The following is a 23,664-nucleotide window of genomic DNA, read 5'->3' as shown; positions in this document are numbered from 1 at the left end:
ATTTGCAAATGAATCAATGGACAAAGGATTAATCTCCAAAATATATATACAGCTCATGCAGCTCAATATTAAAAAAACAAACAACCCAATAAAAAAATGGACAGAAGACCTAAATAGAAATTTCTTCGAAGAAGACATACAGATGGCCAAGAGGCACATGAAAAGCTGCTCAACATCACTCATTATTAAAGAAATGCAAATCAAAACTACAATGAGGTATCACCTCACACTGGTTAGAATTGGCATCATCAGAAAATCTACAAACAGCAAATGCCAGAGAGTGTGTGCAGAAAAAGGAACCCTCTTGCACTGTTGGTGGGAATGTAAACTGATACAACCACTGTGGAGAACTGTATGGAGGTTCCTTAAAAAACTAACAACAGAACTATCATATGACCCAGCAATATCACTACTGGGCATATACCCAGAGAAAACCATAATTCAAAAAGACCCATGCACCCCAGTGTTCATTGTAGCACTATTTACAATAGCCAGGTCATGGAAGGAACCTAAATGCCCATGAACAGATGAATGGATAAAGAAGATGTGGTACATATATACAATGAAATGAATGAAATTGGGTCATTTGTAGAGATGTGGATGGATCTAGAGACTGTCATGCAGAGTGAAGTAAGTCAAAAAGAGAAAATCAAATATCATATATTAATACATATATGTGGAATCTAGAAAAATGGTATAGGTGAACCAGTTTGCAAGGCAGAAATAGAGACAGATGTAGAGAACAAACGTATGGACACCAAGGGGGGAAAGCGGGGTTGGGGGGGATGAATTGGGAAGTTTGGATTGACATATATACACTAATATGTATAAAATAGATAACTAATAAGAACCTGCTGTATAAAAGAATAAAATTCAAAAAAATAATAGAATAGAAAAAGAAAGCATTGGTACAATTTATGTCGGAGAATATTTTGCCTATGGCCCCTTCTAGGAGTTTTGTGGTGTCATATCTTATATTGTATTTAAGCCATTTTGAGTTTATTTTTGTGTATGGTCTGAGGGTGTATTCTAACTTCACTGATTTTCATGCAGCAGTCCAACTTGCCCAGCACTACTTGCTGAAGTGACTCTTTCCTCCATTGTATATTCTTGCCACCTTTGTCAAACATTAACTGATTGCAGGTGTGTGGGTTTATTTCTGGGCTCTCTTTTCTGCTCCAGTGACCTGTATGCCTGTTTTCGTGCGAGTACAACACTCTTTTGATTACCATGGCTTTGTAGTATTGTCTGAAGTCTGGGAGGGTTATGCCTCCAGCTTTATTCTTTTTACTTTGGATTGCTTTGGCAATTCTGGGTCATTTATGGTTCCATATAAATTTTAGGATTTTTTGTTCTAGTTCTGTGAAAAAATGTCATGGGTAATTTGATAGGGATCACATTAAATCTGTAGATTGCTTTAGGTAGTATGGCCATTTTAACAATATTAATTTTTCCAATCCAAGAGCATGGGATATCTTTCCATTTCTTTGAATTATCCTCAGTTTCTTTTATCAGTGTTTTATAGTTCTCAGCATATAAGTCTTTCTCCTCCTTGGTCAGGTTTATTCCTAAATATTTTATTATATTAAAAAAATTTGTTTTTGCAGTACGCGGTCCTTTCACCACTGTGGCCTCTCCTGTTGTGGAGCACAGGCTCTGGATGCGGAGGCTCAGTGGCCATGGCTCACGGGCCCAGCCACTCCATGGCATGTGCGATCTTCCTGGACCGGGGCACAAACCCGTGTCCTCTGCATCGGCAGGTGGACTCTCAACCACTGAGCCACCAGTGAAGCCCTATTTTATTTTTTGTTATGATTTTAAAAGGGATTGTGTTTTTACTTTCCCTTTTTGATATTTTATTGTTAGTGTAAAGAAATGCAAATATTTTCTGTATGTCAATCTTGTGTCCTGCTACCTTGCTGAATTCATTTATCAATTCTAATAGGTTTTATGTGGCATCTTTAGGGTTTGCTATATATAGTATCATGTCATCTGCATATAATGACAATTTTACCTCTTCCTTTCCAATTTAGATACATTTTATTTCTTTTTCTTGTCTGATTGCTGTGACTAGGACTTCCAATACTATGTTAAACAGAAGTGGTGAGAGTGAACATCCTTGTCTTGTTCCTGATTTTAGTGGGAAGGTTTTCAGCTTTTCACTGTTGAGTGTTATGTTGACTGTAGGTTTGTCATAAATAGCCTTTATTATGTTGAGATATGTTCCCTCTATACCCACTTTGGTAAGCATTTTTATCATGAAAGGATGTTGAATTTTATCAAATGCTTTCTTCTGCAGCTATTGAGATGATCATGGGTTTTTTTGGGGTTTTTTAAAATAAATTTATTTATTTATTTTTGGCTGTGTTGGGTCTTTGTTTCTGTGCGAGGGCTTTCTCTAGTTGTGGAGAGCGGGGGCCACTCTTCATCGCGGTGTGTGGGCCACTCACTGTTGCGGCCTCTCGTTGCGGAGCACAGGCTCCAGACGTGCAGGCTCAGTAGTTGTGGCTCATGGGCCTAGTTGCTCCATGGCACGTGGGATCTTCCCAGACCAGGGCTCGAACCTGTGTCCCATACATTGGCAGGCAGATTCTCAACCACTGTGCCACCAGGGAAGCCCAATCATGTGTTTTTGTCTTTTCTTTTGTTGATGTGATGTATCACATTGATTGATTTGCATATGTTCAACCATCCTTGTGACCCTAGGATGAATCTAACTTCATCATGGTGTATGATCTTTTTTTATGTGTTGTTGGATTCAGTTTGCTGATAGTTTGTTGAGAAACTTTGCATCTATGTTCATCAAAGATATTGTCCTGTAATTTTCTTTTTTGATAGGTTTAGTCTCCATGTAATCCTTTTTTCCTGTTTCTTTTCCTGTGGTTGTTTTCTAGGTTCATGCCTTTGTGGTCAGAAAAGATGCTTGAAATAATTTCTATACTCTTAAATTTGTTGAGGTCTGTTCTGTGCCCTAGTTTGTGGTCCTAGAGCATGTTCCATGTGTACTTGAAAGGAATGTATATTCTGGTTTTCTGGGTACTATGTCCTGAACGTATCAGTTAAGTCTTACTGTGCTATTATATCACTTAGGATCTCTGTTGACTTATTTATTTTCTATCTCTAAAATCGTTCCATTGATATGAGTGGTCTGTTAAAGTCTCCTACTATTATTGTATTCCCATCAATTTCTCCTTTTATGTCTGTTAATATTTCTTTTATGTATTTAAGTGCTCCTATATTGGGTGTATATATGTTAGCAAGTGTAATATCCTCTTCTTGTATTGATCCTTTTATCATTATATACTGTCCTTCTTTATCTTTCTTTATGTTCTTTGTTTTAAAATCTATTTTATCTGAATGTTTCTACCCCCACTTTCTTGTCATTTCTGTTTGCATGAAGTGTTTTCCATCCCCTCACTTTTGATCCATATGTGTCCTTTGCCCTCAAATGGGTCTCTTGTAGGCAGTATATCGTAGGCTCTTGGTTTATGTTTTTTTTTAATCAAATCTACCACTCTGCCTTTTGATTGGCGCATTTAGTCCATTGAGATTTCAGACAGCTATTGTATATATTTATTGCCACTTTAAACCTTGTTTTCCAGTTGATTTTGTATTTCTTCTTTGTTCCTTTTTTTTTCTTTTTGGTTTTTCTTTTGTGGTTGATGGTTTTCTTTTGTATTATGCTTTGTGTTTTCTTCTTTTTGTTTTCTTGTGAGTCTCTTATATGTTTTTGATTTGTGGTTATCCTGTTTTTCAAGTATGCTAACCCATCACCATACCTACTTGGTTTTTTTCCTTATCTTATAGCATTAGCTAGAATGTCCAGTATGATGTTGAAAAGGAGTGATGAGAGACAATATCCTTGCCTTGTACCTGATCTTTTGTGAAATCTTTGAGTTTCTTAGCTTCATAGATGATGTTAGCTGTAGGTTTTTTGTAGATAATCTTGATCAAGTTGAGAAAATTTCCCTGTATTCCTAGTTTATTGAAAGTTTTTTTTAAATCATGAAAGGATATTGTATTTTATCAAGTGCTTTTTCTGCATATATTGATGTGATCATGTAATTCTTTTAGCCTCTTATGTAATGGATTTCAAAACTTTCTTGAATTGCATAAAATCATATCACAATAGTAATAAATCTTTCAGAAATAGTCATAGATTTTTGTAATACTTTCAAACAACGATATTGGTAAACCAGCTCTGTGGGAAAAAAAACAAAACACCAAGCCTCTGATTTGTAGCATCTTCCAATTTATGTGGTATAAATACTCTCAGTATTTCCAGTTACAAGGTACCAAATGAGCTCACTGAATGTGGAGTTGGGAGGAATTCCTTACAACTGTCCCTTGTGAGCTGGTATAAGCCAACTCCAGCACACCACTAGTTTCAAGTATACTTTTGAAGAGGTATTTTTCAGTAAAACCTCATCTGAAGATACTGTTTACCATGAGGTTAAAGAAAAGCAAGCCAAGGGAAACTGAGTTCCTGGGACTTTGGAAACCTTTTGATTTCTCACTAAATCACTTAGAAATTAACCCATTTATGCAGCTATGAAAACAATATACTTTCTATGCAGTTTTAATAGTTGAGAAAGTTTTTGTGGCATGAAAACTTGGGAAGCAAGAAGTTAGCCTAAGACATAATTTAATCAGAAAATTCAAGACACATTTCATGTGATTTCATTTATTAAAGAATAAAACTAGAACTTCCAGTATATTCTGTCCAACTATGAAATGCATTTAAAATATTTTAGAAAGAGCAATTCCAACTTTAAAAAAAAGAAAAACTGCTGGACAGCTAAAATACTCTTGTTATCAGATTTTGTTTTAAAAAAAAAATGAAGCAAGGTTATATAGTGAGAGTAGAGAAAGCAAAAGGATGTGAAATCACCCATGACAATCTGTCATATTAGCCATTATGCATTTCAACATCTGCAACTGAAAAGTCACAGAAGTCAAAAAATAAAAACAAAAAAGACTCCCAAAGACCACAAACTGCCTGATGATGTTGCTATAATGTTTAGCCCTCTGTTAATTTCACATAAAAAATAAATTAAGTATAAATAAAGAGGTGAGGGGGCTGGTGTGTGGTCAGGTGCGTTAACAGGTATGTACTCAGAGGGGGCTTGAGAATGAGGCCAAATGCCTTTTGTCTCCCATACTTGCTACACAAAACTCTCCTCCATGTTGCTGCAGAGTAAGAAAGAGTCCACAAGCCGGGGCTGGACCAGCTGCTGGAAGTCAGAGTCCTGGAGGCCTTCAGGACAGACCCCAGCCAATCTACGCAGAGCAGCCTGAGGAGAAAACAGAAGAGATCAGACTGGGCCTTCAAATTCCTGGAGAGATGCATTTCAGTAAGTGGCTCATTTACCAGCCAATTTGAGCTGATCATCACCTTGACACCTTAGTGATATGGTCTTTTATGTCACTTGGTCACCATAGCAACTTTATTACATAGTCACCTGATTTCAATGATACCTTGATCACTAAAGGGGATGTCATCTGAAAGTTTTCATGATCTTAATTAGTCTTGCCATCTTGGTTTTTCAGTCATCTTAGGAAACTGATTGTTTTGAAGACCTGTCATTTTAAGGATTTGGTCAATTTAGTGACATATTTAAGTTCAAGATTTATCTTAGAGACTGGAACTACCAGAAGCATCAGTGGAATTATATTCTCACTTCCAGGTCTCTATAGGAACCTTAGAACAGCAAGGGCTATTCATTTATCTATAAATTCAGCAAGGTTCTGAGCAAAGCATTTTGGGATGGGAAGGAGGGGAGAGGGAGAGAAGAAGGAGGGTCATAAAGTTGAAGGAAATGGAATTTCTGCCACCAAGATGGGGATGAACAGGAAAGAGAAGTGCAGGCAGAATGAAACTACTGCCCAGGTCCCCACACACTGAGTGTTGCACTCTTCCCTGAGTACACCATCTTGTTTTACATCCATGTGCCCTTGCTCAGATCTTTCCCATGATGTGAAACCCCTCCCCAACTATTTTTTAGGTGTTTATTCCCACACCAGACTCTAAGCTCCTTAAGGATAGAGACTGTTTTATTTTTCTCTGTATCTACAAAGGTATGCTGAAAAAAAACCCGAACAAATGTTGAGTTCTACTGCTAGAGTAACCTGAAACTATAAACGTGAGCTGTGTACCTACCTAGACCTCTTTGCCAGTTAGCTGAGGCCATGCATACTAAGTGCCCAATGAATATTAATTCCTTCCATCTTTCTCAAGCCTGAACAGAGTAAGGAACAAGGTGGGAGCTTAAGGATGCCCTTCCCTTGGGAAACAAAGAGAGAGGGGACTATCTTGAGTGGCAGAAGAAGCAAAGAAGAAGGAATGCCCACTTTTACTGAGTGTCTACATAGTATCTCATTTAATCCCCACAGGATACAGCAAGGTAAGTATCATGATATCCAATTTAGAAATAAGGAGACAGACTCAGAGAGCAAAAGTGGCCTTCCCAAGATCACACAGCAGCCCAATTCCAGGGCCTTCATACCTACACACACAGAGACAGGATGCTGCAAGCCCAGGACACTAGGTTATAATGAGTACAAGGCAAACATATAGCTCATTACCTAGACATGAGAAGTAATCTATTGCTGAGAAATCGCCAAGTTGGTGAAAAGAGAGGATGGCTTAAGTTGACTGTTGGACTAACAGACACTGCCATGTCCAAGCTGGTTCAAGGAGAAGGGATATGCATCTCTGTTCACATGAACAGGGTCTTAGACGCTGGTGGCAGGAAGGAGAATCCAGGAGACTGTCTCTAACTAGTGTGTCCTGCCTCTCCTGGAGTATGACTTCCCCAGGGGCTAAAAGGCTGAACTCCATTGCACTTTCTGATTCCTCTGGGCTCCAACTGGGAGAAATAACCTTACTGCCTTTGAGTTGTTACAGTAAAAATGGAACCAGGGATCTTCCACAGATATGAGAATATAAAACCATCAATGTATTTTACATCATCAAGCATAAAAATAATGCAAAAGAGGGAAGAAAAAAAGAGAGACAAAGAAATAGATAGAAAATAAACCCATGAAAAGAGAAAATGTAGAAGAAGAAAATAATAGAGAGACAGAAAAAAAGAGACAGCATCAGAAAAACAGAACAAGAAGGAACTATTAAAAGGGGGGGGGGCTTCCCTGGTGGTGCAGTGGTTGAGAGTCTGCCTGCCGATGCAGGGGACACGGGTTCATGCCCCGGTCCGGGAAGATCCCACGTGCCGCGGAGCGCCGGACCCGTGAGCCATGGCCGCTGAGCCTGCGCGTCCTGAGCCTGTGCTCCGCAACGGGAGAGGCCACAACAGTGAGAGGCCCGCGTACCGCAAAAAAAAAAGAAAAAAAGAGGGCTTCCCTGGTGGTGCAGTGCTTAAGACTCTGCCTGCCAATGCAGGGGACATGGGTTCGAGCCCTGGTCCGGGAAGATCCCACATGCCACGGAGCAACTAAGTCCATGTGCCACAACTACTGAGCCTGCACTCTAGAGCCCGCAAGCCACAACTACTGAGCCTGTGAGCCACAACTATTGAAGCCCATGTGCCTAGAGCCCATGCTCTGCAACAAGAGAAGCCACCACTCTGAGAAGCCCATTCACCAAAATGAAAAGTAGCTCCCGCTCGCTGCAACTAGAGAAAGCCCATGCACAGCAATGAAGACCCAATGCAGCCAAAAATTAATTAATTAATTAATTTTTAAAAAAAGAGAGAGAGAGATGAACTTGTGAAAGAGAAGAGACCAAGCATAACAGGGAGATCAAGAGAGAAAGAGATGGTATCAGAGAAAAAGAGAGCACACCCTGGGGGTGGGAGGATAATAGGAGAGAGATAGGAGGAGGTGAAGAGATAGTAGAGATGGGGGAGAGGACTAAAGGGATAAAAAGAATGGGGGAGGAGAAAGAAGGAGAGAGAAACATCCCTAAGGGAGGAGGCAACCTCTAGACAGAGAGAAAAGCAAAAGCAAAACACAAGAGAGAGAGAACTAGAAACAGACCCAAAAAACCACGAAGGCAAATAGATACCCTCCTCTCCCCAGGGTCCTCAGAAAGTGTGCAGGGTTCATCATGAACCCAAATGGTCTCAGAGCACCCCCTCCTCAGCATCCAGGAGCTTAAAGGATCCTTCACCCTTCTGAAGCCTTTTACTTGGCTTCTGCTTTCCTCAGAAGGTTAACAACCTTCCCAGCATCTCATTCCCAGACAGTCTGAAAACACACAAGAATTAAACAAGCCCCGTACCCCACTGACAGCTGCTTCATTAAGGAAAAATCAATTCTGTTTGCAAGAGGCAATCCATGCTGCCACTTTTCCAGATGTGGGAGATGATAACTGAAATGTCCTCCCTTCACCTGAATAGAGTCTTTGAAACTGGGAAGAAGGCTTGGGGAGGGGCAGGAGAAGTAGCCTCCAGCTCCATCCGCCAGGCCAGGCTCCAAGCAGCCCCCATCTCACCAGCCAGGGGGCTGCACTCAAGTATGGAGCCCCTTCTGGGAGACAAATCACGAACACCCACCAACATTGGGGGCTGGGGGATGAGCAGACAAGTCCATCAGTCCCTCAGCCAGGCAAGAAACAGTCACCAAACCCAAGGTCCCATGGAGATACAAGAGCTGGAAAAGGGACCCAGCCAGGAGAAGGTTCCAGGGTAGAGGGGGATAAATACAGATCCCCTCCCATGAGCCAAGGTAGCATGACTAGGGCCACAAGCCATAAGGGGAGAAAGCATGGCTGGAAACAAGATGGTCAGGGCAAAAAGTCAAGACATTCAGCATCAGGCAGGCCTGTGTTTGAATTCCAAGAGCCTCCCCTTATAACACCTAAAACACAGGATAACACAACATGCTTCCTTCTGGGGAAAACAAAATCTGAGCAGGCAGGTCCAAGCCGCAGAGAACTCCCAGGAAGCCTCAAGGAGGAGGATTGTGATATGAGCCTTGAAGGCGGTGTTGGCAGAGCTATAGAGAGGACATCTGCTTGGGACAAGGGCTAAAGCACAGTGTCAGGGTGGTTCAGGGCATTCTGACGCTGGACAGGGCCTGGAGGCAGTGGAAGGCCTTCAGACCTGAGGTGGGTCAGAGCCAGGCTGTGAAGGGCTAAGTATGTGGACAGTAGGCCATAGGTAACAGGGAACCAGGGAAGGGGTGCTCATGGAAAGGTCATGATTGTAAACTGTCATGAGGAAGATGAGGCCAGCAGCCACATGAAGGATGGATTCAGAAGGAAGGGGCTCTATTCAGCATCCAACAACCTGTCCACAAGGAGAAATGTGATCCCTTTACCACCAGAAAGTCCTTCAAGTGATTGAAAATAGAGGCCAAGCCCTTCTGTGTGCTCTCCTTCAAACTAATGATAAAAATGGAAAAGGAATCAGAGCGAGCCCACGTGTCTGAAAGGAGCTTTATAGTTTCTCAACATTTTCTCAGGCCTATTCAGAGTCAGGCAGTTGCTGGCTGCCCAAGTTGTGAAGATAAGGTAGTTGGGGCCAATGATTATGTGTTTGCCAGGTATTAACTGTCTCCGTTTACTCACTAGACCAGACAAAATTAAGGTCTGTGAACTTGCATGAAAAAAATTACACCTTTACATTCACTGGCCTCTCACTGAAACAGCCTTTCCTTCAGCTGTGTGTGAATGTAGCAACAGATGGAGATGTCTCAGCGGTGCCTGTTACTTGTTCACCAATAGAAATCACAGACACTTTTGTAACTGAGCAGGACCCTATGGGGCCTTCCTGGAACAGCATTCCCCTCCATATCCTCTACCTGTCTCTTGTCTGTATAAAAACTTTAGTCTCCTAGGCTTCCCCGAGTTCCAAAGAGTACATTTAATCAGAGAAGTGAGAAAATGCAGAAAGAAAGGAAAACAGTCAAGCAAGACAAACTAATAAGAGTTTAGCCTTTAAACAAAGTCAAGGAGCTTTAGTTCCTCCTCAGGGGATATAGATAATATTCTGAGCCACGTCCTTTGAGCTCTTTTACAGATACTGAAACCTCCACCAGGTGGAAGAAGTTAACTGCATGCTGCCCACATAGACCCCAGACCTGTTGGAACCAGAAGGTTGATGATGCTGACTCCTGATTTACCTCATCACCAACCAATCAGAAGGATGTCCATGAGCTGATCACACACCACACAACCCCCCTCCCTCACCCTGTCTTTAAAAAAACTTTCCCTGAAAGCCTTCAGAGAGTTTGGGCCTTTGAAGCCCTATCTACCTGGACTCCTCACTTGGCAACCTGCAGTACCCACTGCACTTTCCTTCACCACAAGCCGGTGTCAGTCGATTGGCTTTACTGTGCATGGGCAAGCAGACCCAAGTTTGGTTCAGTAAATTACAGTTTTTGGAGGTACCTTCAATATTATTTATGCTCATTGCTAGTGAAGACTTGAGGCTAGCTTTTATTTAAGGAGCTAATTTAAAAGTATATATATATATATATATATATATATATATATTAACATATCACCTGCTTTGATAGTCTAATAATTATTTTAATATGATGGTTTTCCTTTTAATTCTATATATTTTACTTTATGCATTTAAAACCTAATACTGAGAAGGGGTCCATAAGCTTCTCCAGATCACCCAAGGCACAAAAAGGGTGAAGGTTGTTCTGCATGTACCAGAATAAAAGGCCCAACAGAGCTGAAATTTTTGTCCTTTTTTCCCCCCACATCTGTATCCCCAAAGCCCAGAAGAGTGCATGGCTCATAGAATCACTTAGCAAATATTTACCGAATAAAATTTACAGCACTTAGTGACCTACCCAATGTCACGCAGCTCATTAATGGTAAAACCAAGACAGGTGTGTCTGACTGTAATGCCTGCTGCTCCTACCACCATACAATGCCTGTCAGGAGCTCCCAGAAATGGGATGAGCTCAGTTTAAAAAAAAAAAAAAAAAGGACGGGGTGAGAAGGGGCTTTATTGTGAAACAACTTGAAAGACCTCTAGATCCATCCCTTCTGCACGGTCAAAGATCTGCACAAAGAGGACAAATCAAAGATCTGGCACCCCCTTCTGGAAGTTAAAGGGCTTTTACAGTGGGCTTCCCTGCTCCTGGATGCTTCCAGCTGCTCTGCTCTAGGATTTAATACAGCCCAGCAGGGAGGATATAGAGACAGGTTGGGTGTTCCCCATCTGGTGCTGCTGGTACTTTCATGGTGGACCCAAGCATCAAGAAGTTGGGTGGAGACCTCCCAGGATGTGCTAGCTTGGTTGGGGGTGAAGATCCTGGGGACTGGCTGAATAATCCTCTGTCCTGTCCTGTCCTGTCCTACTCCACAAAGGAGGAGGGAGTTACGAAGCTGGAAGAGAACCAATAGAGCGGCTCTATCTGAGGAGGACAGGAGGCTTTCTCACAGTGTCCACTTTGGAACAGGCAGAAGACATCTTACCCTAGCTACCACATGCTACAAGCACCATAGCATCACCACCATCACCCAGCATCCTGCCAGCTGGGCCCCGCTGGTCTAGACCTGCTGTCAGATCCCCCAGGACCTCAAAGGTACTAAACGTGTGGTAATGGGGGTTCCCCAGGCCTCTGCCTTTCACGTATATGACCTCATATAATTTTCATCACAATCTTATGAATTAAGTGAAACAAGTATTACTCTTTTAAAGAGAAAAATGGAAATCCAGAACGAATTGTCTGGCTTACCCAAGCCTGGCATGGCACAGCCTGTTCCCCTGGTCCCTGGTCTGCAACCCCAAAGCCCAGGAAGAAAGCTGGGGGAGGATTGGGAACTCACCAGGCAGGCCACCAGCACGGCGTCACTGCTGTTCCTCTTGGAGGGTGAGCGACAGAGTTCAATGAGGCGGGACATACCTGCGTGAGACACGGGGAGACCCTCACACCCAGGTTGGGGTGGCCTGGCCAGGCCTGACCCAGAGGTGCTCCCATCTCTCACACACAGTCCTCTGCACGGGGTCCTGTGGAGGGAGGCGGCTGCCAATCGGCAGGGAAGACTTTCTGCTCCCTCAGGTGTAAATGGACCCTGGTCAGGGCCAGGATGAGCTGGAGCATCAAAACCAAACCCCTGAGCGCCAGAACACTGGCCAGGATGGAGTTCACCCACAGTGTGGAGGACTGAGCCACAGAAGACTGCAGGTCTTCCTGAGAAGGAACTTCCCATGCAGGTTCTTCTGATCTTCCCAGCTATAGTTAACATTTACATCTTTCTCAGAGGAACTTCCTAGTACCTCTCCACCCCCAGCTGCCCATTTGAGTCAGAAAATATATTGTGGCTAAGATTATAGAAGACTACACTTGAGTACACTAATATTTCCTAAGCCTTTACGGAGGAAAGTCAAATAAATGACTTTGCTTTTCAACGCAAATTGACTTTTTCAAACTCTAACAATGGAAAAAAAAAAACTCATTATAAGATAGTAATGAAAGGTATGCAGACAGATTCTGTATGTATGTATTTATCCTCCATAAAGTCATTTTGGAGCCAGAACTCCCTGCTGCCCCAAGGCCACCTCTTGCTGTCCTCCAAGTGCCCGGATGGTCGGCAACACTGCCATCTCCTGCCTCTACCTGGGTGCCCTTTCCTAGCCCTCACAGCCGAATAACTCCCGGAGCCACAGCTGAAGAGTCACCTTCTTGTTACATTATTTGAACCACCTGGATAAGTGTGGGCTACTTCCTCTGTGTGCCAATTGTGCCACTGACATCCTTTGAGCATCGCTCTGTGATACTCAAGTGTAAATTTTTCTTTCCATATCCTCCACCTCCATTAGGCTATAGGCCGCTGTGGTTAGGACGCGGTTATAATCAGTGTTATATGCCCAGCACTCAGAACAGAGCCTACCATAGAGTGAGTGCTCTGGAAACATTTGTTGGGTAAATAAGTGACTGACTGAATGAACGAATGAGTGATTTAATGAAAGAGTTAATGGTGGATAAATGAAGTAATGAATGAGTTAATGAATGAATGAACAAAAGGATGAATTCATGAGTGAATGAATGTGTGGATAAGTAAACAAATGAGTAAGCAAATAACTGAGTAAATGAATGAATGAGAAAATGAATGAGTGAATGGGGTCCTTGTTAACAGGAAGCCTACAAGTGAGTCATTCTTCTGGCCAACTTAAACCTCTGTAGACTCCTCCTCTCTCTTGCTTCAGCCCCAGGGGAAAGGAGGCTAAGTTGGGGCTGCACCCTGGGCCCCCATGCCAGCATCTCCCAGCACAGTCGGCCTTACTCTGAGTCCTCTGTCACCACTGCCACCATGAAATCAGGACCGCTCCCAGCCCCGGCGCCCCTCTCCGCCCCTGACACAGCCAGCACCACTTACAACTCAGCCGCACGGCCTCCCGTGCCACATCTGGGTCTCGGCTGAGACGGGCCAGGGTCACTGCAGCCTTCTGCTGGACTCGCTCGCAGGCCGCCACCTCGGCGGGGGTCCCAGACCTTGGCTTCTCAGACAGCAGGCCCATGATAAGCTGGACCCCTGGGTGGAAAGCGATGAACAGTTGGTAGCTGCCCAAGCAGGGAGACTTCCTCTAGCTGCAGGCTCAAGCAAAGGCTGTCGGGATGACTCGGGGCTCTCAACCACAGGAGGCACTTGGACAAGGCCTCCTCTTCTTCTCCTTCTGCCCTGGGGGAGTCTCTGATTCCACATACTAAGTCACTACACCCCTGGAAGGGACATCTGGAGGATATCCTTTTAATTTCCTTTAAATGCTATAACTGAGCTTTTACTACATCCCTGATGCTGTGCTAAATACACAGTAAATGCACGAACCCTAAAACCTCCCAATAGCCTCATAAACTAAGCACTATATGATAATTCACTTTGAGGCACAGAGAGAGGTGGAGTATCTTGCCCAGGGTCACACAGTAAGTAGCTGTAGAGCTGGCATCAGAACTCAGATAATCTGGTTACCCTCCATCACCTCTTCACCTCTGATGCTGGTTGCATCTGAGACAGGTCCAGAGGTAATGGGTCCCTCTGGTGGGAGGTGACCCAAACCTAGACTGGATAATCACTAGATCAAATGTTTTAGAGGGGTATCATGTACTGGAAGGGAGTGGAGTAGTTGGACGGAGACATTTAGGCTTGAATTTGGTCAGCTGAGAACCTCTCCACCCTTCCCTGAAGCCAGATCTGTCCTCCGATTGGCCTACAAAACCACACCCACATCCACTCCCACGTCATGCCTTTGCCCATCTAATTCTTTCTGCAGGGGATGTCCTTTTGCCTCTCACTCTCCATCTAAATCATTCCCATCCTGCAGGTTGTAGTAAAAGTCCATCTTCTGTGGGAGGTACTCCTCAGCTGCCCCAGCCCACACCTTCTTTCCTGCACAGAGTGGCACTTGCCAGCTTAGAAATTCAACCAAATATGGCCCACAGGTGTATTTTTTGCTTTTTCTCTTGCTTCACACAGTGTCTAATTTTTTAAGAAGTTTTTGCTAATATGCAAATTGGGAGATTTCCATAAAACTCCAGATTTCTGGCATCTGAAAAATTACTTCCTGATCTGAGAACACTGGGCCCACATTTCTGCATAACAGCAATTTGCTGAAGCTTATTATAAGCTTTGACTCTTTGAAATGAGATTGATCCAGTCCATGCTGAGCACACGCCATCCATTTATATCACCTGTGTGGGTCCTGCAGGCATCTAAGTTTGCAACCTGTAACTTAGACCATAGAATCCGAAGGGTCCTTAGGGTTCTTCTAGCCCAGCCCCTGCCTCTCTCCCCCATTTCACAGACGAGTACCTGAGGTGTGGAGAGATGAAGTGACTTCTCAAGTTCACATAGGAGTCACTTCCAGGCCAGTACCTCAGTCATGTGCCTCTCCAAATCTTACTTGAACCAGATGCAACTTCTAAGCCTCCTAGATCCCAGTTCAGGGGGCAGTGAGTAACTTAGTTGTGGACCCTGAGGTTATTCAGTCCTGAGGAGGGGCCATTTCTCTCTCTGGTGAGCTGTGTAAGTGCCCCATTTCTCCCTCCTACAGCCTCAGGGAATGCTGCAGGCCCTGCCTTTCTTAGCCCCTATTGGCTCTGCCACCACAAACTCTGATCCTGGGGCAAGGGGCTTCTCTCCAAACCCCCTCCCTGGCCACTGAATGGAACACGGTCTTCTGGCTTCTTATGCCCACAATGTCCCTAAGACAAAGTCATAGTTATTAATGTCCTGAGTATATATGGCATGGCCTATGGGGACATAAACAGGGGGCACCAACATGACAACTTCAGGAAGTGCCACAAGATTAAGAAATTTTACTAGTTCCTCCAGGTCAAGGTTCCCATAAAGAAGCCATTTTCCAAATCCCAGCTTCGTACCTAGAGTCTGACAAAAAATAGTTTCTCATATACGACCAGGTGAGCACCATGGGGGCAAGGATTTTTGTTCACTTCCTGAATGGGTATAAAAAACAAAGTTTCCTTTAAATGTATACCTTGTAAGTCTTATCTAGAAAAAGATAAGATGCAATGAAACTGGGGCTGCCTACAAAATCCAGAATGTGTTTCCTAAGTTCTGGCCAGGCTCAGTGCCACAAAAGTTGCCTGAGAGTTGTGGGCAGTTACAGCTTACAGACCACATCCCAAGGCCATCTTCCCTCCTCAACATTCTATCCAGCTCAGCCCCAGCCCCTGAGGGAGAAGCAAAACTAGCTGAAAGGGCAATACTGATGCCACTGGATTGACAAATAAGGGTTTGGACTGCCCTGGCCTGCCTCCCAGTGTAAGGGTGACCAGTGGTCAGAGTTTCTGACCTTCCAGTGTGGCCCATTCATCCAGCTCCCCACCACCAACACTCACACACAGTTTAGGGCAGGACAGAGACAAAATCACCAGGCTTCAGGACAAAGCATGTCAGAGTCTCAAGCATCCTGGTGGGAGGACTTCCTTTCAAAGCATAATGAGGCTTGCCCTGTCCAGACCAAGGAGTCCTACTGTCTTCCAGTGATCCCTGGCTGAATCACCTCCACTGCTGGTCCCTCAAATCCTGACCCACTTTGCTAAATAGTTTCTTCATCAAACTCTCTTCATTTAAACCCTACAAGACGGCCACTGTTTCCTGAAAGAGCAGATACACATAGCACAGAGCTCATTCTGTGCCTGACACTCTTCTAACATGCTTTATATTAATCCCCACATCATCCCTGTGAGGTAGATATTACTATTGTTCCCATTTTGCAGATGGAAAAATGGAGGTCACAAAACTAGTAAATAACAGAGCCAGGATTCAAGCCCAGGCAATCGTTTCCAGTCTTCACAGTCTCAACCACTATGCCCTCCTTCCTCTGCTGCATTACTTTACTGCAGATGTCACGCTTTTGTCATGTTATCACTTTTGTCCAGGTGGGGTCTCCTTCTAGACTGTGTGAGATACTCTAGAACAAAGGCAAGGACTTAACTTATCTCTGTGTCCTCACTGTCCAGCACAATGCCAAGAACCTAGTAGGTCTCAATAACTTTACTGAATGAGCCCGTCAATAGCACTTTGTAAACCATAAAATCCTCCACAGACGCCAGATACTCCAATCCCAAATCCATTGGCCTATGGAGACCCACTCCCACTGACCACTTGAACTACAGGCTCTGGGTGCTGAAGGAACAGGCCACAAAAGACACCCCTTCAGCCTCTCAGCCTCAGCCAGCTCAACAAAGTTTCTCATTATTAGCCCAATCACATAAAATTAACACAAAATGATGCCCTTCCATTAGTAATAGAGCAATGGGGGATGGGGAATGTGTACATGTGTTAAAACAGCGGGGCAACCAGGGAGAAGGGGCTTAACAGGCGCAGAGGCAGCTGCCCAGGCTCCCAGCACACTCCTCGTTAGCATCTCTTGGTTTCCAACTGGTTGCTAATTGCTCTCCTATTTCTCAGTCACAGGAAGCCCTCACCACTTTGTTCCCGGCTGCAAGGCAGCCAGCTGACCTGCCTTCCAGCGGAGACCTCTTAGATCAGCTTCCGGGCACCTCACCCGAACCTTGGTGACACCCTCCGCATGAGGTGGGAGGAGGGGAGCAAGAGGAAAAAGATGCTCTCAGGTGAGGCATCAAGGGATGCAGCTGCCCTGACCTGATCCCCGACCCTTCGGCTTTCCACTGTGGCCAAACCCAATATGAAGAGAATGATTTAAAGTTGGAATGCATCCTTTGTAGGAATAGATTTTTACTTCTGGATCATAGTGAAATCTGTCTTCCCTTCACCACCCTGACTGAAATAGCCAACTGCCACCCTCCTACATGGGGTTTACCTTATCTTCTTCCCTGCTTTACTTTCTGCATCTGATGTTCTCTTCTTTTGTTCCGTGTCTGCCTCCCACTAGATTGAAGCCCCGTGGAAGCAAGAAAACACTTACATATTGGCCCACTTGCCCACATAAGCACGCATTCATGTGCTCCTGCAAGTGTGGAGACCCACATGCACAAATACATAGGCCTTCACACAAACACAAAGGCACAGGGTCCCACAGAGCCACATAACCTGTACGGCATGCACACCACTGAAAAGACATACCGTTCTCCTGAATGATGTCAGAGGCACACTGCTCTAGGACAGACATGTTTGCCAAGATGGTCACAATCTGGAAAAGAGGATTGAGAAGCTAAGAAAATGGGAACACCCGTACTGACAGGTGAGTCAGGAGCTACAAAGCTTTCCCTTAGCCCGTGACTTCTTATGGTCCACCTGGCCCATCCTTCCGTGGTACTTTCTTCCATCCTCATGGGCTTCTGTCACTCAGATGTGTTTCCCCAGTGACTGATGCCCATTCTTCAGCATGTGGCTCTGGGATGGCCCCCAGGGGCCCCAGGACACTGCAGGTGAGAACAGGGTCACCTGCGTGAAGATGGAGCCTCATCATCTTTCTGCAGGTCCCTTGGCACCAGGCCCTGAAATGCATACAGAACTGGCAGATTTTTGACTAACCCCTGCCCTGGATTGGGTTCCCTCCAATCCCAGCTTTTTGCCCTGATACGGAACCCCACCTACTTTCAACCCGAAATGAATGGAGACTAAGGTTAAGACAGAGATCATGACTAGGAAACTGAAGGCAGCATTACACCATAAGCTTCAGGTATTGTATGGAATCTGGTGAGAGTTCATGCTCAGCTACACTTTATAAGCCTGTGGGCTGCAAGCCTTGCTTGTCAGGCATGGCTGAAGGGCTCTGCCTGTAGGAAAGGGATGCTGACACCAGGTAAACACAGACCCTTGGTTACAACCTCGTGGGCTGAGCAGCCAACAGCCCACCCGAACCCCGTCCCCTGGCACAGTCAAGTTTGCACAGAGAACTCACAGCACAAAACTGGATTAAGGATGGGCCAGCAAGGGACCTCCTACAGACCCCAAACTGTAGAGGGTACCAAACACCACTGGAATATGTTGGAAACGTGGCACCTGTTAACTCAGATGCCACCCATGACACTGCTCCTGACATTAAATTTAGCAAAATGAAAATCCACCCACTTCCATGGAAGTGAACAGCACTCTCAAGTGCTAATTAAAATCAATAATAAAATAAAATCATGTTTTTTCCTTGGTGCAGGCCTATCTCTCTTGAAAGGTTTCTTCAAAGCCTGTCACATGGTATAACTGGAGGCTGTGCCAGTTAACAGTCTCCTGACACAGTTCAGGCAGCTTAGTTCTGAAACTGAATAATGAGTAGTAATGTGATGTTGACCAACAAAGCGTACTATCTAGATTTTAATTGGTTCAACATTGGCATATTACTCTGGGTAATAACGCAGGTAACAAATCTCTATAGGAAGGGAAAAGTTTGCCACATTTATAGAATATCTATCTCCTCCGTTCCCCACTAAATACGTGCTGGAAAGGGATACGCCTCCTTAGGCTGCTGTGGCATCCATATGTGTCAGCCCTTCCAGCTCGGACCTGGTAAGGGGCCTGGGTGGGCAAGTATGATGGGGTGGGTGGCCAGGGGAGGGACAGGACTTAACACCAAAAGCTTCATCCTGAAGGCCACTCTGCACCACCAGATATTTTATGAGGGGAGCGACAAACTCCTATTTGCATTTTAGAAAGCTAATAGGACTGAAGGAGGGTTAGTCCTTGGAAGCTCTTTTTTCCTACCCTTTCAGGATTGTGAGTGTCTGTGGGCTGAGTGAAAGGAGTTAGAAGAAAAATACAGGTAGCAGATGCAGTCAAAAAATAGAAGCTTCCCAAGGGATTTCCCTGGTGGCCCACTGGTTAAGAATCCACCTGCCAATGCAGGCGACGCAAGCGACACGGGTTCGAGCCCTGATCCGGGAAGATCCCACGTGCCGCGGAGCAACTAAGCCCGTGCGCCGCAACTACTGAGCCTGCGCTGTAGAGCCGGCGAGCCACAACTACTGAGCCCGTGTGCCACAGCTATTGAAGCCTGCACGCCTATGGAGCCCGTGCTCCACAACGAGAGGCTACCTCATTGAGAAGCCCGAGCACCACAACGAAGAGTAGCCCCTGCTCGACACAACTAGAGAAAGCCCGCGCACAGCAGCAAAGACCCAATGCAGGCAAAAATAAATAAATAAATTTATTTTAAAAAAGAAAAAGCATCAAATATTCAATAGCATTTTGTTTAAAAAATAAAAAATAGAAGTTTCCCAAGAGGCATAAAGTGTGCAGTCTTATGAGGAAGGAGACACAAGGCCAAGCCTGTACCAAACTGAGGTTCACTTGGCCTTCTCTGGGCTGTGAGCAGTAGCAGGGGGCACAGGCTCTGTTCTCACCACTAAGGGACAGCTCCACTCCAACCATCATCAGCCTGGCCACTGAATAAAGATGGTTGCTTGACATACAGAACCAAAAGAGAAGGAAGGTAGGGAGGGAGGGAGGAAGGAAAGAAGGAAAAAAAGGGCGACATAAAAAAGGAAAAGGAGGGCTTTTCTGGTGGCTCAGTGGTTGAGAGTCCGCCTGCCAATGCAGGGGACACAGATTCGTGCCCCTGTCTGGGAAGATCCCACATGCCGCGGAGCGGCTGGGCCCGTGAGCCATGGCCGCTGAGCCTGCGCGTCCGGAGCCTGTGCACCGCAACGAGACAGGCCACAACAGTGAGAGGCCCGCGTACCGGAAAAAAAAAAAAAAAGGAAACGGAAACCTTTGTCTGCAGCATCAGGTTCATTACACTGCAATTATTAGCTGTGTCACAGGCACAGGTAGGTCTTTGTGTCAGACTAATTTAGATCCTGTTAATGAAAATTACTTCCTCTTTACAGAACCTGTACCCCATGTGGTTTTCTGAGGTGCAGATGAAGTATTCAATTAAGCACAATTTGAATAACTGTCAATTATGCCCTGCTTTGAGTCCCCCCTTTGAAACATCCTTGTATGTGCCCTGGTATAGACAGGAAGGCAGATCAACAATGTTTCTCTTCACAGTCAAGTCCAGGGATGAGATTTTAGGGACAACTGGTTTACCTTGTTGGCTACAAGATAGCAATGCTGTCAGTGGAGAGAGTACAGGAGCCAGACAAACAGTTTTCCCCTGGCCCAGGCTAAGTCATTCCTGTCTGATGGTTTTTAATTAAGTCCTATTCCTCCAGAGTGAGAGGCTACTGATCCCTCTGTAGTTATTTGGGGAAATCAGAGGGTATCAGCCTCAAGAGAGGTTCTAGGTAAGAGGCAGTATAGCATAGTGGCTACGTGCATGGACCAACCTGTTCCAAATCTTGGCTCTGTCATTATTATCCATCTGATCTTGACCATGTTACTTAACCTTTCTGTGCCTTGGTTAATGAGGTATGTTCGTTTTCTATTGCTGCTAAAATAAATTACCACAAACTTAGTGGCTTAAAACAACACAATTTTATCTTGCAGTTCTGGGGGTCAGAAGTCCTAATTGGGTCTTATGGAGCTAAAATCAAGGTGTTGACGGAGCTGCATTCCTCCTGGTGGGTTTAGGGGAGAATCTATGTTCTTACCTTTCCCAGTTTCTAGAAGCTACTCACACTGCTTGGCTCCCGGCACCCCATTGCTCTGACCTCTGCTTCCTCAGTCACATCTTATTCTCTCTGACTCTGACCCTTCTGCCTTCTTCTTATAAGAATCCCAGTGGCTACACTGGGCCCACATGGATAATCCAGGATAATGTTCCTACACTAAGACCCTTAATCATATCTGAAAATATCCCTTTCACCATGTAAGGTAGCCTACTCACAGGTTTGGGGAGGGGGCATTATTTGGCCTACTACAAAAGATAAAAATAAGATAATAAGACTGTGATAAGTATTAAGGGACAATGTTTTGTCAAGCACCCAGATCATTTGTTAAATAAAATGAATACTATTTGGCCCCGGGGAACAGAGTCTGAAAGGACCCAGGCCTTGAAAGATTGTATCAAGTACCACCCAGTACAACACCCAGTGTTGCCAAGATGTGAGGCTGATGTGAGATCCCTCCCAAAGGGAGGCAAGGTGCCAGAACAGGAGAAGCCCTTCCCAGCAGAGAACCCAACAAACTTTGTGCTCATTACTTTCTGTGGCATTTTAAAATCGTTTTTCCTCTGGCCTCCCAGAGACCTTAGGAACATTGAGGCAAATAGCAAATTGAGCCAGAGTAACAGGGGCAATCCCATGTCACTGATTCAAGAAGAAATGCCCCCATGTGGTAAGAAGGAGGATGGCAAAGCCTTTGACGATAGCAGACGTGCGGAGGAAAAGGTTTACTCTGTGCTTGTTCCGGGAACACCTGTCCACATACCAATCTCAGGCTCATCTCACATCCTTAACAATGGCTCAGCAGTCAGCCCTGATCACACCTGGACTCTACCTCTGTGCCTTTCCTTTGCTCTGTCATAAACTAATACTGAGGACCATACCACTTAAAAGACAAGTGAGGAATACCCAGGATACCCAAATAGAGACAGGTGCTCTGATCTGCTAGAGCTTATAATGCAGGAAATCTGACATATATTTAATGAAAAGTTATGATTGCTTTTATGCTGTGCAGTAATTAGGACAAAAAGGCCAAGAGTTCATAGAACTGAAATTAGAATTACTCTTTAACTACTGATGGAATATTGAGATTTCTACTCTCACTGTGTTAACCCTCTAAAGCTCTGGCAACCATGTCAACTGCAGCTCTGAGACCAGCCAGCAGAGGAAGTCCCACTGCTTCTCTGTCCTGCCCTCTTTCCTCCACACCACTTCCTCCATCAAAGAGCAGGAAGAATCAAGACAAGAGCAGTGGTCTGAAGGATGAAGGGCTCAGAGAGAGGGAGGGTGTGGTCTCCTTGAACACACTTTCTCCCTCAAGGCCAGCGAGGCAAGGGGGTCTGGGAGAAGGCCCAGCCCACTCCCTCCCTCTGATAGGTGTGATCGGGGCCCCAGGAGCTGAGAGGGCTGGACAAGTGTGGAAACCAGGAGGGCACCTGCCTAGGCCCCGAGACAGACACTGCTCCCACCCTCTCTGGTCCCTGGTCTTCTCACAGGCCTGGCTTTCCCTCCTCATTACCAAAGGCGCGAGACTGGAGGGCTGAGCTCTGGGTTTAGGAGAGAGAACCACAAAGGCCATAAAAATGCCTTAGATGTAGGTCCCAGGCCGTTGGTAAACTAAACCAAAACTCTCTCCCTGGGAATTGCATCGAGTTTGAGGTGTCAGTCTCACAGTATTAGAGAGTATGTAAACACCAGACCATGTTCTCTGGGCTTAGTTTTCCCTTGGCTTTATAGGGAGAGGTTCCTGGGGCAAATCAGGACGGGGTGTTGTGATCCTGGGTTCCTCCAAGCCTCTCTGGATCGGTAGATATGCATATATAGTCATATGCAAACGAACTCCACTGCTTTAAGTGGCTTATAGTCTCTCTCTCTCTCTCTCTCTCACACACACACACACACACACACACGCACACACGCACACACACGCATGCACACATACACAGTACAACCTGCAGAAACTGACACACGGATTGAAACAACACACACCATGCATTGACTCATGCCACATTACACTCACCACCACATTAACCACATTTCCTGACCCTACCTTCCTGTCCCAGTCAGATTCCTGACAGTCTCTGTCTGGACCCATCCCAATCTCTGGTTCTATCAGAGACCCCTGGTCTGTTCATTACTGAGTATCTCTTTGGTTCTAACTACTTTACGAGCATTATGCCATCTAATCATCATAATGACACAAGGAGGGAGAAAATATTAGTATCCCTATTTCACAGATGAGGGAATTGTGGCTCAGAGAGGTTAAGCAATTTGTCTAAGGTCACACAGCTAGGAAATGGCGTCAGGATTTGAACTTAGGTCTGCCTGAACCCAAAGCCTGTACTGTTTCTACCATGTCATATATGTATGTGATAGGGCTGTATAAACTATAGAGGGCTTTTGCAATGTAAGTCAAAATTGCAATCCCTGGTAACTGACATTTCTGATAAATGGACTCCTGATAATGGTATTCACAGCGAGGGCCCAGAAATGCTACAAAATCTGGACATTCTAAAATGCCAAGCAGACCATGTGTCTTCATGGGAAGTGAATATACCAGCGCCGTTCACCTCTGTGAAAGCAATTAATTTCTAAAGGCCATAAAGTCATGTTCAGTGAAAGTCTCTGCTGTGGCTTAGACAGGATAACCGCATCCCTTTCACCCTAGGTTGTCACAGCTCGACAGACAGGGCAGAGATGAGCCAGCCCTTTCCCCCCATCCTATTATCACACCTGTAGCTGGATGCCCTGGGC

The 23,664-nt window shown here is 45.0% G+C and overlaps 1 protein-coding gene across 1 annotated transcript in view; it reads right to left on the bottom strand.

Moving 5' to 3' along the window:
- Positions 1-5,165: 5,165 nt before the first annotated feature.
- Positions 5,166-23,664, bottom strand: part of INSC (INSC spindle orientation adaptor protein) — a 125,357-nt gene continuing 106,858 nt past the window's right edge. Inside the window, exons 10-13 of the mRNA XM_065882261.1 lie at positions 17,495-17,561; positions 13,304-13,459; positions 11,753-11,829; positions 5,166-5,294 (exon numbers count right to left, since the gene is read on the bottom strand). Coding sequence (XP_065738333.1) covers positions 5,166-5,294; positions 11,753-11,829; positions 13,304-13,459; positions 17,495-17,561 — 429 coding nt within the window. The remainder of the gene's footprint in view (positions 5,295-11,752; positions 11,830-13,303; positions 13,460-17,494; positions 17,562-23,664) is intronic.

Source organism: Phocoena phocoena, chromosome 8 (assembly GCF_963924675.1).
Source record: "Phocoena phocoena chromosome 8, mPhoPho1.1, whole genome shotgun sequence".
Lineage (NCBI taxonomy): Eukaryota > Metazoa > Chordata > Mammalia > Artiodactyla > Phocoenidae > Phocoena > Phocoena phocoena.
The sequence above is the reverse complement of the archived record's forward strand: the minus strand, read 5'-3'. Positions and strand labels throughout refer to the sequence as shown.